Source organism: Vipera ursinii (genome assembly GCF_947247035.1).
Source record: "Vipera ursinii genome assembly, chromosome: 9".
NCBI classification, from domain to species: Eukaryota; Metazoa; Chordata; class Lepidosauria; order Squamata; family Viperidae; genus Vipera; species Vipera ursinii.
In genome coordinates, this window is record NC_139523.1 from 16,790,670 (window position 1) to 16,808,151 (window position 17,482).

Consider the following 17,482-nt stretch of genomic DNA (forward strand, 5'->3'; position numbering starts at 1 on the left):
TAATTTGCCCAAAGTCACCCAGTGAGCTTCCATGCTTAAGAGAGGACTAGAGCTTAGATCTTCCTGATTTAATTTTAATTTTAATTTAATTTAATAATATTTGTATACCGCCCTTCTCCCTGAGGACTCAGGGCGGTTCACAGGGCAGAATAAAATACTAAATACAAACGTTAAAAAGAGATTAAATAGTTGCCCATATTAAAACAGTTAAAATAGAATTCTAAAACACCAAGTTAAAAACTAAACCACCAAAAATAAAAAACCCCACCAATCCCCATCAGGCTAGGCCGGCTTGTACAAACAGAAAGGTCTTGAGATCGCGACGAAAGGAGCGAAGATCGGGCGCCATCCGGATGCCAATCCTTAACAGTTACATTGGCTTTTTCACAAACTATGCTAACTTATATACCATAGTTTAGAGATCACAGTAGCTAGGCCACAGACTAATCCAAAACCAAGACATAGTGCAAATGCAATATTGATCTTGGTTTTGGGGACAAATAATAATAATTATTATTATTATTATTATTATTATTAATAATAATAATAATAATAATAATAATAATAATAATAAAGTTGGAAGGGACCTTGGAGGTCATCTAGTCCAACCCCTTGCTCAGGCAGGAAACCCTACACCATTTCAGACAAATGGCTGTCCAGTCTCTTCTTAAAAACTTCCAGTGTTGGAGCATTCACAACTTCTGGAGGCAGGTTGCTCCACTGATTAACTGTTTTAACTGTCAGGAAATTTCTCCTTAGAAATTGGAAATTTCTCTCCAGTTTGGTTAATTGGAGAGAAGAGAAACAAGCTAGTTGACTGCTGAAGCTTGGAAAACTGGGATTCTCTGCCTTGAACAAAACCCTCTTTATCTCTATTTATACTTTTATGTTCCTGATTCTTTTTCTACCAAAGGAAACTAAATTTTGTAGTGCACTTTCCTGTTTGGAAGCAGAGAGCACACGGTTCAGTCATAAGTTCTTGTATTAATGATGTGTTGCTGTGAAAAGCAAAAAGAAGTGCATTTTAAGGCTCCATGGAGGTCATCAAAATATCTACAACCTCAAGTTTTGCAGCTACCTACAAAATCAGTTGATATAACATCTTTTTCAAAAGTACCAAATGAATTCTGATATGGCTGCATGAGGAAAATGGCATTTAAGAATTGGGGGGGGGAATGGAAAAACAGATATTTTCAATAGGTAGTAGCTTGGAAAAGATCAGATCAATTCAGTGTTTAGAGATCTTTTATTGCACTTGGGAGCAATGCAGAAAGATCCAATTTACCTACCCTCTGATATACGGTACAATAAAGTATGCTGAATTCATCACCTTGTTAAGGCTGCTTTTAGATCGTGTGAAGAAAACTTCAAAAGGCTGAACTATTGCTGACTTTGCTGTCAGTAGAAAAACAAGAGTTCTATTTTCCCAAAGTGAGAGAAGATTTTCTTCAAACTTGTAAAAAAAAAGAAAACTTTTGTCTGTGTGCCTTTTTGCAAGTGATATTGTAAAAGAAAAGTGGGGACATTGCATAAAAAGACAAAATGGTGCAGAGAAAAATCAGGAGGGGTGTGTGTCCAGGAGTTGGACAGGAAAGCTCATTAAGGCTCGAAGAAGAAAGGGGAAGAGCGAGTTATAACTTCTCAGAAAGTTATATGTGGTATGAAAATGACAAGTGGTAAGTCTTAGCACATTGTGGCTTAACATGTTGGGCAAATCCAGACAATTGTGATTTAGTCAGTCAGAATTAACCAAACCACAGGTTAAGCTGATAACTCTGAATCCATTCAAATCAGGTGGGCAGCTAAGCATAGCTGGCAAAGCTGCTGATGGCAACCTAGGTACCCCTCCCCACTGATTTATCCTAGATAGACCAGTGTGGGAAAAACAGCATCATCCTTAGCTGTGTTATTATGACACTGAACCAGAGAATGGACTGCACAAAAGATGGCTAAAATGCGACTTCTTGTGGTTTGTGGCCCAGGGTGTTCCACAAACCCACTTTTCTAGTTACCATATAAAACAAGGGTACAATTGGATTCCTCCAACTCCTTCCTCCAGATTAGCAGACAGTTCACTATCTTGCTCTGAAATCTTATGTGCAGGTAGCCGCATTATATACCTTGCTATATTAGCAGAAAATGAAAATCCCTCAAGTCTACCAAATGGCTACGGATGAATCATATATACCTTTCAGCCTCTTCTAAATACTTCAGATGATTGCAAAAGCTGTCTCTCTTGTGGCACGTTGGTTAGTGGCCAAGAGATCTGTAGTGTTCCAGGAAAGCATGAAAAGCTCATAAATATTTGGCAGTTATTTTTAGATACGCTTTAGCATTCTATTGTTGGACCAAGGGTGACTCTCAGCATTTGCCTTAGTAGTCAAGAGCTTGATGTGTGACACAAACTAGGATTTCAGCAAGCTTTGTTTTCATCCTGAAAAGCATCAATATTCAAGTAGTATAATATCCTCCTCATTAGAACAGCAATTTTTAGAATAAGCATTTGAGAATTAAGCCTCATCTTTGGGATACACAAACAGTGTTCTTGTACTGGGCCTATCACATAAACTCAGACCATAGACCAAACTGTAATTAAGGTAATACTTTTGTGTCTTTGCTTTATAAAACCTTACAAATCTCATTTCTTGTGTCATCCAGACTCAGATAGGAACTTCATCCTAATTAATCCTATTCCAGCTTCCGGACACAGGAAAGTGGGGGGGGGGGGGGGCTCTCTGAGATTGAGGATTTATTCAGAGTAAGGATAGCTTAGTTGGTTTGCCCTGGTTTTTATTTTACAAAAGGATTTTAAAAAGGTGGCAACCCCAAGAAAGGTTCACTGCTAGGCCATCACAAAAGCAGCTGGAATACATGCCAAAATTGGTATCAACCAACAAATATGTATTCTTAATTTGCTGTGATAACAGATCAAAGACTAAAAAGCTTATTTTATTTTTTTATTTTAATCCTATTTATATCCCGCCCTTCTCCGAAGACTCAGGGCGGCTTACAATTTAAGCACAAACCAACGTGCTTAGCAATAGCCCTCATTCTATGTATATGCCTGCTTATTAGGGCTTTCGCCCCCCCCAAGCGGCATTATTACAAAGTCAGCTTATTGCCCCGAACAATCTGGGTCCTCATTTTACCTACCTCGGAAGGATGGAAGGCTGAGTCAACCTTGAGCCTGGTGGGATGTGAACCTGCACTAATTGTAGGCAGCTGGTGTTACTTAAGGAGGCATTAGCCTACTGCTCCACCAAGGCTATAGTTAGCACATGATATAGTTAAAGCTATCATAGAAGGCAGCAATTCCAATCATCTGAAAGGTCTCAATTTAAGATTGTAATTCATTATGTAGGTTAATATTAACCTACATAATAATAACACAGCACAACACACAATATTGCTAGTTTCTGGACAAGATCTACTTAATTTGCATATATTTTAATCTTGTATTTTATATTTTAATTTTTATGTAATATGGTATGTCTTATTTTAATTGTGATGCTTCTGACACAAATAAACAAACATGAATGCCGAGATACAGAGAAAATATGTTTCTTTCAACCGGAAAGATACACTGCAAGTTTTTGGAATAACTGAGCACTGCCACGAAATGTTTTTGGGTAAAAATTTATTTTACATAGAGAACATTGCCACTAACTGAATATACAATGCCAGATATTCATTTCTTTATTTACAGAGGGTGAGGGTTGGTTCTAGTTATCAGACTGTCTGCTCACCAAGCTACAATCCTGGACCACCGTTGGAAATTAGAGCTGGGGAAAAGATCAACTCCGTGCAGCTGACTTGAGAGCCCCTCTTGAAGCTTAGGTAGGCAACTCAATTCTAGGTTCCAGACTTCACCAGAGCAAGTGAAAGGAGATGAAAAATGGTCTGCTGAATGAGGTGAGCAGGAAGAGCCACTAGGCCAGTTTCAGTATCTGCCTTATGGGAATACTGAATGGATGCTTCCACAAGCTACAGGCCTGATGGCATGTGAACAGCAATACCCTTGAAATACAGAACATTAAATTACAGGGATTACAGGTACATGTGATGGTGGTGTCTGTCTAAGTTAGCCAAGGATTCTAAAAGCAGCAGCAGGTTTGGCCTGGAAATTTAACCATGAGCCCCAGGGAATCAAGCAGAGGTTAGAATATTCTGATCAAGATTCAATCAATCAAACTGAAAACAAAAGATTCTACTGGAAAAGCAAGGAGAGACTTAAACATGGTAATACACAAGTGTCCACAGGAGCCTAGAATAGCCAGCTTATTCACGCTGCTCCATCTTCACTTTGGGTGGTCTCAAAAAGGTCCTATTTTTCTTCTCTTTCTTCCCTTTTGTATTTGCCTGGAAGTTCCTCCAGCTGTCCACACGTCCGTCCCTACTCTCCTGGATACAAAGATGATGAGCAGGAAAACAAGAGCAACAATGAGAACACAGCTATCATTTCCCCTCAATATCCTAACAGAAAATGTCCCTGCAAGAAGAATGTGGTGGGAGGCGGGGCGTTTCAAATTAAGCCCAACTATGCTTCCCCAGGGAAACTGTCAGTTCAGCCATAAACATTTAGAAGGCCAAGGAAAATTGATAAGATATTGGGAGGTAAGCAAAGCTCCGCAAAAGCAACACAAAGTAATTCTCAAGAGAAAAATTACTTTCACAGAATACTGCCTCTTTATTTTTGAAAACATCATTATAGTTAGAGTCTAATTGCCTCTCTTATCTCACTAGACAGGCACATGTTTTCTTATCCAAGCAAATATCTTTGTGCCCAATCACATATCTACTTGCATAAATCTAGAGGGACTGTAACCCAAAACCAATCTGTGCTTTACTGTCATGTATCCTCTCTCTGGTTCAAAAGTACTGGTGGTCCTCAACTTTTTAGCCCAAAATTCCTAAGTGAGGCAGTTTTAAGCCAGTTTTGCACCATTTTACCTTTCTTGTTACAGTTATTAAGTAATCACTGCAGTTGTTAAGTTAGTAACACAGTTGTTAAGCGAATCTGGCTTCCCCATTGACTTTGCTTGTCAGGTTGTAAAGAGTGATCACATGACCCCGGGACACTGCAACTGTCATAAATGTGAACCAATAGCCAAGCATCCAAATTTTGATCACATGAGCATGGGGATGCTACAACTTTGGTAAGTGTGAAAACAGTCATAACTCATTTTTTTCAGTAGTATTGTAACTTCGGTCACTAAATGAATGGTTGTAAGATGAGGACGACTTGTACCTCTTGTGAACCACAAATAATGTTAGATGGTGAAAAGATGTCTTTGTCTACCTTAGTAAAAAGCCTGTTGAAAGAAAATTCATATACCCCCAGAACAAAATTGCTATTTTTGATCTCTTGTCTCAAAATGGACAGTCCCCGAGACAATTAATACCCATTTGTACTATGCCCATTTTCTCCACGTTTGAATCATTCCATCCGTATCAGTTAACTTTCTCCTGAAATAACAGTACTATTAGTTTATAAGCATGCTCTTTACATACCAGACTTGACAGCCAATTTTTTAAAAACCTTTTTCACAGGAGTTTAGGATACATTAGACCTCCAGCACCTTGTTCAAAATGTTCAATGTGAGCTGGAGATAGACCCTGGATAGCAGCAGAAGCGTCTGTTAAGATCCTTCCATTAAGAACTAACCTGACACTTCCTACTGCTGCTGCAGCAAAAATTGCCAAGCAGTTATACCAAGAGCATCCACGCTGAGTCAAAGCATGTGATTTGGCATTCCTGCAACTGCATTTATGGCTTGAGTTTCTCAACTTTTTATCAGTTTGGGAAAGAAAATTGCTACGTAATTCAGGACCTGCTTCACATTAAATTCCTGGACATACCGCTTTCCTTTTACCTTTATTTTTATTTATTTGTTACATTGTTATGCCACCCATCTCCGTATAAAGCAACTCCTTATCAGACAGGCGGCTTTTGCAATCAGGATGTTTCTGGCTGACTGCGGAAAGGATGAACAATCCCCACTTCCCGATGTGAGCCGGCAGTGCACCATCTTGATTGAAAATATGCATAAAGTTCCCCAAGTTTTGGGAACCCCAGTCACCTAACCCCAAACATTTTACTCAGGCAAAGCGTGATACTTTTTATAAAATATAGTTATGTATTAGCACTTGATTGCTTCAATACTCTTCGAATTCAGTATTCAACGCCTTTTGAAGCAGAAACCTTTCCCCGGCATTTGTTTTTCTCCCGGTAGTCCACGGGCAAGGAAGAACTTGCCCATGTCAGCTGCCTTATGACTTGCTATTTCTTCTGGCCGAAATAGCAAGTTGCTTGGTTAAAGTCACCTGGCTTTCTCGCTACCCATTGATTTTAGTATTCAATGTATCTTTTGGAATGAACTGCCGACAAGGCACCACTCTATACGTTTTAAAATTAAAGACTGCTGAAACTCCAATGGAACCCCTGAGGGCCCACAGCCGTAATTACCTCAAAGTTTTTTTGCCACTCTCGCTCACGCTTGGCTTTCTCCTGGGCTTCTATTTCCTCTTCTCTCTGTCTCTTTCTAGGACAAAAGCCCAGGGAGGAAAAGTTAGCGTTACGTTTGTTGGGCAGAGCAGAAGAGATCGCAAGTCAATTTCATCAACTGTTCTCCAATCTGGTTGCCTATGTTTTAGATTACAGCTGTCGTGTGAGCTGGCAGATAATGGCTTTTTGGACTTTCCCTGGCTGGTTTCGGCCAAAGAAGACAGGATGAACTAAGAATTTTAAGAAGAGCAAAAAAACAAGGGTTTTGGGGAAGTGAAACTAAGAATCCTCTCCTCCCAGGGCTAAAGACACAGATCACCCCCTGGAGCCAATATTTAGATACTACACATTTAACAGAAGTATTTTCCTCCTGTTCAATCCCTCCCTCAACTTTCATTACTATATTTTTCAAAATGTAGCTATGGAGGAGCTATAAAAGAGACCACCAGTATACATTTCCAAACTCTTGTTCAGTGGGCTGCAAAGAAAGTTTCTATTTCTTAAAGGAAGTTGCATTACACAAATGAAAGAGTCTTATATTATCTTAAGCCTCAAGGAATTTCTTAAGACAGAATAAAGTACAGGAAGGAAATATGTAAAGAGTATTATCAAACACTTACGACATACACAGGGGCACGACACTATACATAAAACTGCCTGAGAATCCGTACAACTACACTTGCCATTCAACAATGTATTGGTAATAGATGATCACAATCTTTGTGTTACACAAGTGAGCTGACTGTGCTACATTTACTCTTATTGTAAATGGTCATTTTGCTTATCTGGCACTTTGTATCTATTTGATCTCACTGCTTGCCAGGAAGGTGGCTTCATTCCGGAAGTTTAAAGCTTAACCTAGACATGGAAGAATTATTATTTATCATGTGTGCTACAAAGTGAGTATAAATAGACCTCACGGCTACAATGGTATTGGGACCGGAATTTCCATCACTAAATGATGCAGTCGAAAGTACGATGTCACATGGCATCACTTAACAACAGGCCCCAATCCAAGCCATTCACAGCTTGTTCCCTCACAGCCCCAAGGCTCACTAAGAGACTGCCTCCCCAGATACTTCGCTGTATACGTTTAGGTTTTAGCATAATGATAAAGTAAGAATTCCATTTAAGCATTCTTCTGTCCCTGTCAATAATCGAGCTCTTTTATGTACACCAGAACGTCTAGCCCCAGTGTTTTCAATACCAGCCGCAAGAATCCAGCACTGTTCCCTACCTTTCGTGCATTTCCTTTGCTTCCCTTTCTTTCCTTTTAATTTCAAGCTCTGCGAAGAGTTTCATTGTCTGTTTGTACACTGCCTGTTTGAACTGTAAGAAACAAGAGATTCAGCATCTATGCTGAGGCTCAGCTACAATTCAATAAAACACAATCCTGAGCCTAGATAAAAAGACCAGCAGTCTTCCAGGAACACATCACAATAAACTAATACTAATCCAGAGGCTGGGCTTGAGGTTGTATATTAGATGTAGTCAAACTACCATGAAGCAACTGGGAACTGCTAGAGTAACTAAAGCACCACAGCTGTGGCAGGGGTCTTCAAACCTGGCCCTTTTATGACTTGTGGACTTCAACTCCCAGAATTCCTCAGCCCGGCACTGGCTGAGGAATTCTGGGAGTTGAAGTCCACAAGTCATAAAAGGGCCAAGTTTGAAGATCCCTGCCTTATGTTATACCTGCTACCAACCATCGTATCACTAAATGTCTATGGAAAATCTCAGTCATCCAGCTCATGGTTGTCCCAAAGATGCTTTTCCAAAAGGTAGCTGGACTTCATTTTTTTCCTTGAAGAAATTTCCCTTCTCATCCAAGAGGTGTGGGACATTATATCACTAGCACATCCCAGAATAAGTTACATAAATATTGTATAAATATTTGCAGGATTGTTAATGTTAAGAATACAAGCATGTTCTAGTTTGGCACTGATAACTCTGTAATCAAATATAATACAAACAATGCAAGAGGGGGAGTAGCAAATGTATTTATGGGTCTAGAATCAAACCAAAGCTCCTCAAAAGTTGGTGCCAATATTGATAAAGGAAGATATTGTCTAGGACTAGGTGCATGTCATTCCTGGAAATATGAACTGCTCAACTTACTACTTCTGAATCATCTTCTTCTACATTGGTTGACTTGCCTTCTTTCTTTAACTGTTTTTTTTTCTCTTTTACCTAAAAAAGAATTCACAAATAAGGAACACAGAAACTGCAGAGCATGTGAGAACTTCACAGTGCAGTATTGTGCTGGCACATTCTAACAGCAGAAGGGTTGGTCAAAGCATTGCTACTCTCATAAGCATAATTTCTGCTACCTAATTATCGACTTGTTAGGATCTGAATGCCTGTAAAAAGAAATACATCACTTTCCTGTAATACAAGGAAGAAAGATTCTTGGTGGAACTTAATTCTAACCAGATGTGTATGCTGCTGTCTGAACAGGAGCAACTGATCCTGTTGCCATACATATATTCATACTTACATCCATATGATGCAAGTATGCAACTTGAAACCTGAAGTTTATTGTTTATTGTTTTAACCCACTATAAGGGGGAATCTTTGGATTACTGAATCTTTGGATTACTGAAGGATTTCTTTCTAGCAGAATTTTAAGAGAAAGTTTTGAATTACATTAGTAGACCAATTACTTTATTAATCCTTCAGCTATCTTCCAGTCTAAATTCACTGAATTCTAATAGTTTAGAAGCAGATATTAACATTCACAACATATTCTTTACAATGTGTGGTTCTCTTTATCATCACAGTTAATCTTCATCACGTTGTGGCTCAAGCTGCCTAAAATATAGGCAAGGTGTGGAATAATTTAAACATATAAAATTCTCAGTCTAAGCCAGGGGTAGGCAACCTTGGCTCTTTTATGACTCGTGGCTCAGGAATTCTAGGAATTGAAGTCCATGAGTCATAAAAGAGCCAAGGTTGCCTACCCCGGGTCTAAGCAATACACAGACAGATGCCAAATGCTGTAGTTCCCACCTCTCCCCTTGGATCACAGGCTGGCTGCCATGTGCGATACTTACAATGTGCTCCACGTATTCTTTTCCAGCCTGTATCACGTCCAAGGCTCTCTTCTTTTGCTCCTGGTCCAACAATAGCTTGTATGCTTTGTCGACAGCTGACAAACCAAACATTTCTATCAGCACATTCATACAACTTGAAAAATCTATACTACTAGAGAAAACATAAAGACATATTTGTTTTTAGGAATCTAGCACAAAAGGCAACATGTAATTTATCTTTTCATGCTAACATCAGAATCGCCTATTGGATACACTGCTAATGCCTGAAATCTTGAACATAAAAAACAACAACAACAGGGAAGTACCTTCAAAAGCTTTTTGTGCTCTGTCAGGATCATCTTGGTTTTTGTCAGGATGGACCAATATGGATAACTATATAATTAAAGAACATGGACTTATATCAAAATATATGAAATAATCACATAAACCAAGCCCTTCTTTGCAGTTATAATAAAACAAACATTCCTAGTTACCTACTTCTTTCTGGGACAAGATCTTCCTAAATTCTCAACCTCATTGAGCCAATTTCTTCAATGCTATATAGCCAGGGAAACATAGCAAGTACTATTCAGAGATATTGACATTGTATTAATTTTTTAAAGGACACAAATGTGTGAGTTATTCAATATTATAATACTGAATATTCTAACAATCTCTTTATTAAACATTTTAAAGTGATAAAACACTGATAAAAACACAAACTATAAAATGTATTTAGGTGCTCATATTTATGATTTCAGTACAAAATATCCAAATTCAGACAAGTTTCTAGACTGCATGGCTGTGGAGGAAATTTTGTCAACAAAACAAATTCCTCAAGAAAGCTATCAAAACACTATTGCTAACTGTTCAGGAAATGGAATGAGGAGAAGGGGGGAAGTTTGCATATTTATTTTTGTGGTGGTCTGAGACCATAATAAAGATTGAATTGAATTGAATTGCATATTTATTTATAGGCCACTCTAATTGGTTGCTACTCTGGGAATAAAATACACAATAAAAATGCAACAGAAACAAAAACTCTGCATCATAGTTACTAAACTTAATTCTTTGCCAACTCATAACCTGGCGAATTATTCTTTTATTTCATCTTTTATTACATACCCGATGCTTATCTATCTAACCTTCTGCATATTCATGCTGCATTGACTACTGGTCTTTCAAAGTAATGAAACAATTTAATCCCTTAAATTAGAGCAATTGGGATAACTCCAAACACACAGCGTTACAAAGCACTTTGTAAATTTAAGTTTGCATGCTGCGTACGTTCAATGAAACGGTAAGCTGCAGTTCTCAAATAAATTTATTGATCCCTACAACTGCCAAGAGGGTCTCCTCCATGTTTAGCAAACTATAGAAGCCATATACCTGACGGAATCTTTTCTTTATTTCTTCATCAGTGACTTCAGGATCCAATTGCAGTACCTGGAAAAGTCCAAAAGTGACATTTTAAATAAAAATAAAAGTAGCAATAGCACTTAAACTTTACAGAGTGCTTTACAGCCCTCTCTAAGCAGTTTACAGAATCAAAATAAAGGTACTGCTTAGAAAACACACAAATAGCACTATTCATGAAATGAGTTATCTCCATGCTCCAGAAACTTTAAGATTGTCAAGAAAGTACAAAACCAAAATCCTTTAGTAGAAAAATTCTTCAGGGAATAATCTCTAAAACCATCCAGCAACAATTAGGCATGCTCAGTGGTTATCAAACACTGAGATGAAAATGGAAAAGTAGCAAAAAGAATAAAGGACTATGGTTCTTGGCACTCTGAAAAGCATCATTTTATACTGCCAATTGTTACAATTCCATGTACTCTTCCAGCAGACTTAGTAACTGAAAAATAATAGTGAATCAACAGGACACAAATGCATGTATGGATTTAAATGGATGGGCTGAATTCTTACTCTGCAGCAAAATGTACTTCAAATCTAGATAGAATGCCTAAATAACTAGGTTATCTTTTACTAATTCATTAACTCATTTCTAAAGAGCATCAAGAGTGATGCCATTTGTAGTATAAAAGAACGAGTAAACCTTAGGTTCAAAAATAAAATGTTAGAGGATTCTCAAATACTTTAATGAATGATTCACTATGAGGGCAAGAAACTAACATGCCAATATAAAAGTTTACCACAAGTGAATGTTATGACACAAGCAAATAATTAGTTCTGTGTAAAGCCAAATGGTACATATCCAGAATGTTCCAGGAATGAACCATGCTAGTTTGCATATCTCTTTCAAGTAACAGGATCTATACAAAAAACCCCTGCAGTGGTGGGACAATGAATAAAGAAAACAAATTCAAACATACCTCAAAGGGATTCAGATTAAAATAGGAGGACCCAGGCCTAGTAAGCCTTTCAATCTGATTTTTTGAAGTTAAAACAGAATCTCGCTTTTCAATTTGCTTTACCTGTAGAAATTAGTACATCATTAATAACCAGAATTACACCAGATAATTGTTGTAGGGACAAAAGGCAGAAAATGTGTTGGGTAATAAAGGTGGGATACAAATAATAAAATTGGGTTAATCCAAAAAGCCTGAATTAATTATGGCAATGTATCTTGTGACCTAAACTAGTCAACTAGATTAGGGCAGACAGTGACATACTAAAACTCCACAGGAAAATGCTGGGAATAATAGGAGATATTGCTCAACACATTTGGAAGACACTGTTAGATTTTAGATTTAGATTTTATTAGATTTATATACCGCCCTTTCCCGAAGGACTCAGGGCGGTTTACAGGGCATTTTAAAATCATACCAATACAAAATACAAAGTTAAAAGACAGCAACGGTTCTACCCAAGCTACCTGACGCCATCTCAGGATTGGCGGTCGAATTTCCAAAGCTTATGGTACTGGGAGACTTTAATCTACCTTCCCTGGGCAGTGCATCAGAAGTGGCCCGAGAGTTCATGGCCTCCATGACGGCCATGGACCTTACTCAAATTACTCATGACCCAACTCACGAGGGAGGAAACATGCCGGATCTAATTTTTGTCTCTGGGCAGTGGCTAAATGGGCTGGGTGGGGTTACTCCAACATCACAACCCCTTTCATGGACAGACCACTACCTCCTGCGGTTGGGCCTCCGTCACGTCACCCCCCGATGTCAGGAAGCGGAACCGACCAGGTGGTTCCGCCCCAGGCGCCTGATGGACCCAGATAAATTCCAGATGGCGCTTGGACCGATTCCCACCTCCCTCTCCCACAACCCGGTCGAGTCCTTAGTTAATGCCTGGCAACAGGCTGCTTCGGAGGCGCTCGACCGCGTTGTCCCTTTGCGGCCTCTGACTCGGCGCAAGTCCCGACTCGCTCCTTGGTTCTCCAAGGACCTGCGGGAGATGAAGCGCCAGAGAAGGGGCCTAGAGAGCATTTGGAGAGCCAGTCGGTCTGAGTCTGACCGAACACAGTTAAGATCCTTTTCTAGATCCTATCTTGTGGCAATGAGGGTGGCAAAGCGCGCCTACTTCACCACCCTCATTGCGTCCGCAGATAATCGCCCGGCCGCCCTATTTAGAGTGGTCCGCTCCCTTTTAAGTCAAGAGGCGGGAGAGGACCCCCTACATGGACGGGCTGAGGAATTTAGTAAATATCTGGTGGACAAAATTGCTCAGATTCGGGCTGGTCTGGACTCTGACTGGGCAGTATCTAACGAGAGGAAATCGATGAAGTTGGCCAAGTACATCTGGGAAGAGTTCGATCCTGTGACTCCGGATGAAGTGGACAAGATCATGGGGAAACTAAGTGCCGCCACATGTTTGTTGGACCCGTGTCCCTCCTGGCTAGTCTATGCTTCTCGGGAGGTTACACGAGGCTGGCTCCTAGCAGTTATCAATGCCTCACTGAGTGAAGGGTACTTCCCTGCTGCCTTGAAAGAGGCGGTGGTAAGGCCCCTCCTCAAGAAACCGGCACTGGACCCAGCTGTTTTAAACAACTTCCGTCCTGTCTCCAACCTTCGCTTCCTTGCGAAGGTCGTCGAGAGTGTGGTGGCGCGACAGCTCCCTTTGAACCTGGAGGAAGCTGAATATCTAGATCCGTACCAATCGGGTTTCAGACCGGGGCACAGCACGGAGACGGCATTGGTCGCGCTGGTGAATGATCTCTGGCGGGCCCGAGATAGAGGTTATTCTTCTGTCCTGGTCCTATTAGATCTATCAGCGGCTTTTGATACCATCGACCATGGTATCTTACTGCGTCGTCTTGAGGGGCTGGGAGTGGGAGGCACCGTTCTGCGTTGGTTCTCCTCCTACCTCTCGGACCGTTCGCAGACGGTGTTGGCAGGAGGGCAGAGGTCAAGCCCTAGGCCTCTTAATTGTGGAGTGCCTCAGGGTTCGGTGCTCTCGCCCCTCCTGTTCAACATCTATATGAAGCCGCTGGGAGAGATCATCCGTAGCTTCGGGGTGAAATATCATCAATATGCTGATGATACCCAGCTATTCATCTCCACCCCGAACCAACCCAGTGATGCCCTTGATGTGATGTCCCGTTGTCTGGAAGCGGTACAGATTTGGATGGGAGAAAACAGGCTTCGACTCAACCCGGCCAAGACTGAGTGGCTGTACATACCGTCATCTCGTTTAGTCCAAGAGGTTCCATCTCTGACTATAGGAGGAGAGATGTTACCTCCCATTGATAAAGCACGCAATCTGGGCGTCCTCCTAGATTCACGACTCAGTTTTGAAGATCACATTGGAACCGTGGCTAGGGGGGCATTTGCCCAGATTCGTCTTATATACCAATTGCGCCCCTTTTTGGACCGAGATGCCCTACGTACAGTCACCCACGCACTCGTTACCTCCCGTATTGATTACTGTAATGCTCTCTACATGGGGCTGCCCTTGAAGACCACCCGGAGGCTTCAGCTGGTGCAGAATGCAGCTGCACGGGTTGTGATGGGAGCTTCCCGATACTCCCACATTACACCCCTCCTGCGTGAGCTGCATTGGCTACCAGTTGCCCTCCGGGTGAGATTTAAGGTGCTGGTACTTACCTTTAAAGCCCTACATGGCTTAGGTCCGGGATACTTGCAGGACCATCTGCTGCCGGGAACAAATTCCCATCGTCCAGTACGCTCACACAGAGAAGGCCTCCTCAGGGTACCGTCAGCTAGGCAATGTCGGCTGGCGACCCCCAGGGGGAGGGCCTTCTCTATGGGAGCACCAACCCTATGGAATCAGCTCCCCCCTGAGCTTCGGATAGCCCAAAACCTCCAATCCTTTCGCCGCGGCCTCAAAACACACCTGTTCCACCAAGCTGACCTAGACTGACAGGCATTTTAATTAATTTATATTTAGTATTTTTAATTCATTTTAAAATTCTCTAATTTTTTATTGCACTGATGTTCTCAATTTTCATTTTATCTTGATTTATGTACTTATTATATGTTTTATTGTGAGCCGCCCTGAGTCCTTCAGGAGATAGGGCGGGATATAAATCCCATCAATAAATAAATAAATAAATAAATAAATAAATAAAAGATTAAATTATCCCTGAAAATAAAACCCAGTTAAAATTCTCAGCCTGGGTCAGAGAGCTCAAAGAGCCAAGTCTTCAGGTCTCGGGCGGAATGAACGTAGGTCAGGGGCAGTCCTGAGCTCCACGGGCAGCTAGTTCCAGAGGGCAGGCGCACCCACAGAAAAGGCCCTCCCCCTGGGTGTTATCCACCGGCAATCTTTTACCGGCGGCACCCTGAGAAGACCCTCTCTCTGCGAGCGCACTGGACCCAAGCCATTCAGGGCTTTATAGGTCATCACCAGCACCTTGAATCTCACCAGGAGGGCAACCGGAAGCCAATGCAGCTCAAGGAGTAGAGGTGTTACATGGGAGTATCGGGAAACCCCCATCACAACTCGTGCGGCCGCATTCTGCACCAGTTGAAGCCTCCGAGTGGTCCTCAAGGGCAGCCCCATGTAGAGAGCGTTGCAGTAGTCTAAACGGGAAGACTTCATTGAAAGCAACTCAACGAACTTAAGTATGCTGAATAAATCCAACTGAATTAAATTGTTGAATAAACATCCTAAAGTTGTACTACCAATCAACTGGGATTTTATTTGAAAGAAAAAAATGAACAAAAATAAAAGGATCAGCAGAAAATAGAAAAGGAATAAGTTTAGGAGCAGGAAGATCAGGACCAAAATCTTAGGAGGTGTTGAAATTACGCAGCTGGGAACCACTGAAAACATTGTAATCGTCATAGTTTGAGTCCAAATCCTGAGGACATATAAGAAAGTGCACAGGCGATTGCAGAGCAAATGTTAACATGTCATCACATATATGTGACTTAACATATTTCTGATCGAGTCCCTGTCTTATGCACAATGAAAGAACAGGCATTAGAATTAAACCTGTGGCTCCAAGAAAATAATTTGATGAAAAATAAGAAAACTGGCTGGCCATCAATGCTCTGTTCCTCTCCTACACTCAAGCGATGGAATTCCCTCGTCTCCCTGGCCCAGGGGTAGGCAACCTCGGCTCTTTTATGACTCATGGACTTCAACTCCCAGAATTCCTGAGTCAGCACAGCTGACTCAGGAATTCTGGGAGTTGAAGTCCATGAGTCATAAAAGAGCCGAGGTTGCCTACCCCTGCCCTGGCCCTTCTCGTTTGCTAGCTGGTTTTCCATTAATAGGCTCCGTGCCAACTGTAGCCACCGCAGGGGTCGGCCCCGAGCGCCCTTCGGACTACAGCTTCCATGTGCCCCAGAGCAACAAATGGCGATTAGTGGCAGGAAGGCAAAAAGCCCTGAAAGAGGGGACAAGCTGGCTTGTTTGAGCCCGGCGCGGACCGCGCCTTGCACGAGAGCCCGAGAAAGGCTCCTTCAGGCAACGCCCCCGCAGGGCAACGCTTCTCCCACCCGCTCCATCCGGAGGGACCGGGAAGGGGGAAAGAAGGGCCGCGCTGGCCAGAAGGAGGCACCGCGAGGCACCGGCATCTTCAGCAATCGGCCGGAAGGGAGAAGCCCAAGCCGGCTAGAAGAAACCACTACAGCCCCAGCCACGAGCCCTGCGATCCGGGACGGGCCGAGGAGGGCCAGAAGAAAGAGGCGTCCCTCCGCGCCCCGGGGACGGAGACCGGCTCGCCATACCTCCGTGTAGAAGGTGAGAAAAGCCTCCTCAGCGCCGCCGCCTGCCTCCCGCTCGCCCGGAGCCGCCATTTCTGGTACCACGTGACCGGCCGCGCGCCCTTTCCACCTGATCCGGACCAATCCCCGCGTGGGCACCGGCACGTGACCCACAACGTCTGCCCTTCCGAGCGGGAGGGCGGGGCAGCTCTTAAAGGGCCAGAGCGCCGAGGTTTTCTTCGTGTCTTGGCCGGCGCTGTGTTCTGTAGTTCTACTCCCGCTCGCTTAGGCAGAACAAAACAATTTCTGGTTTGTTTTTCTTTGCTTTTTTTGGAACAAGAAATATTTCCTACAAGGACCCACAGTCAGCTCCTTTCTCTTCTTTTATCCTCCGCACTAGTGTTTCTCAACCTCATGCACTTTTAGCTGTGTGGACTTCAATTCCCAGAAATGCAGGACTTGCTAACAAAAAGATCGACTTGCTAACAAAAAGACAATCCCTTGCAGGCAGACCACACAAGAAAGCCTAATTTAATTATTTTTCAGAGATTGAAAGCAATCTTTCTCATCGTTCAGAAACGAGGAAAGATTAAGATCCTCTAATACGGGGGTCTTCAAACTTGGCCCTTTTATGACTTGTGGACTTCAACTCCCAGAATTCCTTAGACATAAAAGGGCCAAGTTTGAAGCCTCTACTAGGAAAAAAAAATACTCATAGCTACTGATTAGTAGGTCTGACCGCACACGCTACATACTTCTGTGTTTACAGTCAATGTCAGAAAATTATCCCGGAAAAGCCAAGAATAGGGGCGGATCCTTTAAGTCACGCCTCTCCATAGACAAATATGCCTAGA

At 42.0% G+C, this 17,482-nt stretch overlaps 1 protein-coding gene across 1 annotated transcript; it reads right to left on the reverse strand.

Annotated features, from left to right (window-relative positions):
• Nucleotides 1–3,627: 3,627 nt before the first annotated feature.
• DNAJC8 (DnaJ heat shock protein family (Hsp40) member C8) lies at nucleotides 3,628–16,898 on the reverse strand. The gene is made up of 9 exons (XM_083369370.1): nucleotides 16,653–16,898; nucleotides 11,874–11,975; nucleotides 10,927–10,983; nucleotides 9,864–9,930; nucleotides 9,559–9,653; nucleotides 8,624–8,695; nucleotides 7,743–7,834; nucleotides 6,467–6,542; nucleotides 3,628–4,401 (listed from the first exon to the last, which is right to left on the reverse strand). The coding sequence occupies exons 1-9, from the start codon at nucleotides 16,719–16,721 to the stop codon at nucleotides 4,279–4,281; spliced, it is 753 nt and encodes a 250-aa protein (XP_083225496.1). The 5' UTR covers nucleotides 16,722–16,898; the 3' UTR covers nucleotides 3,628–4,278.
• Nucleotides 16,899–17,482: the final 584 nt, after the last annotated feature.

Coding starts and splice junctions, on each gene's coding strand:
- DNAJC8 (XM_083369370.1), bottom strand. CDS start 16,721: ATGGCGGCTCCGGGCGAGCGGGAGGCAGGCGGCGGCGCTGAGGAGGCT. Junction 9,654..9,863: donor AGCACAAAAAGCTTTTGAAG/GTACTTCCCTGT, acceptor TTGGTTTGTCAG/CTGTCGACAAAGCATACAAG. Junction 8,696..9,558: donor AAGAATACGTGGAGCACATT/GTAAGTATCGCA, acceptor ATTCTTTTTTAG/GTAAAAGAGAAAAAAAAACA.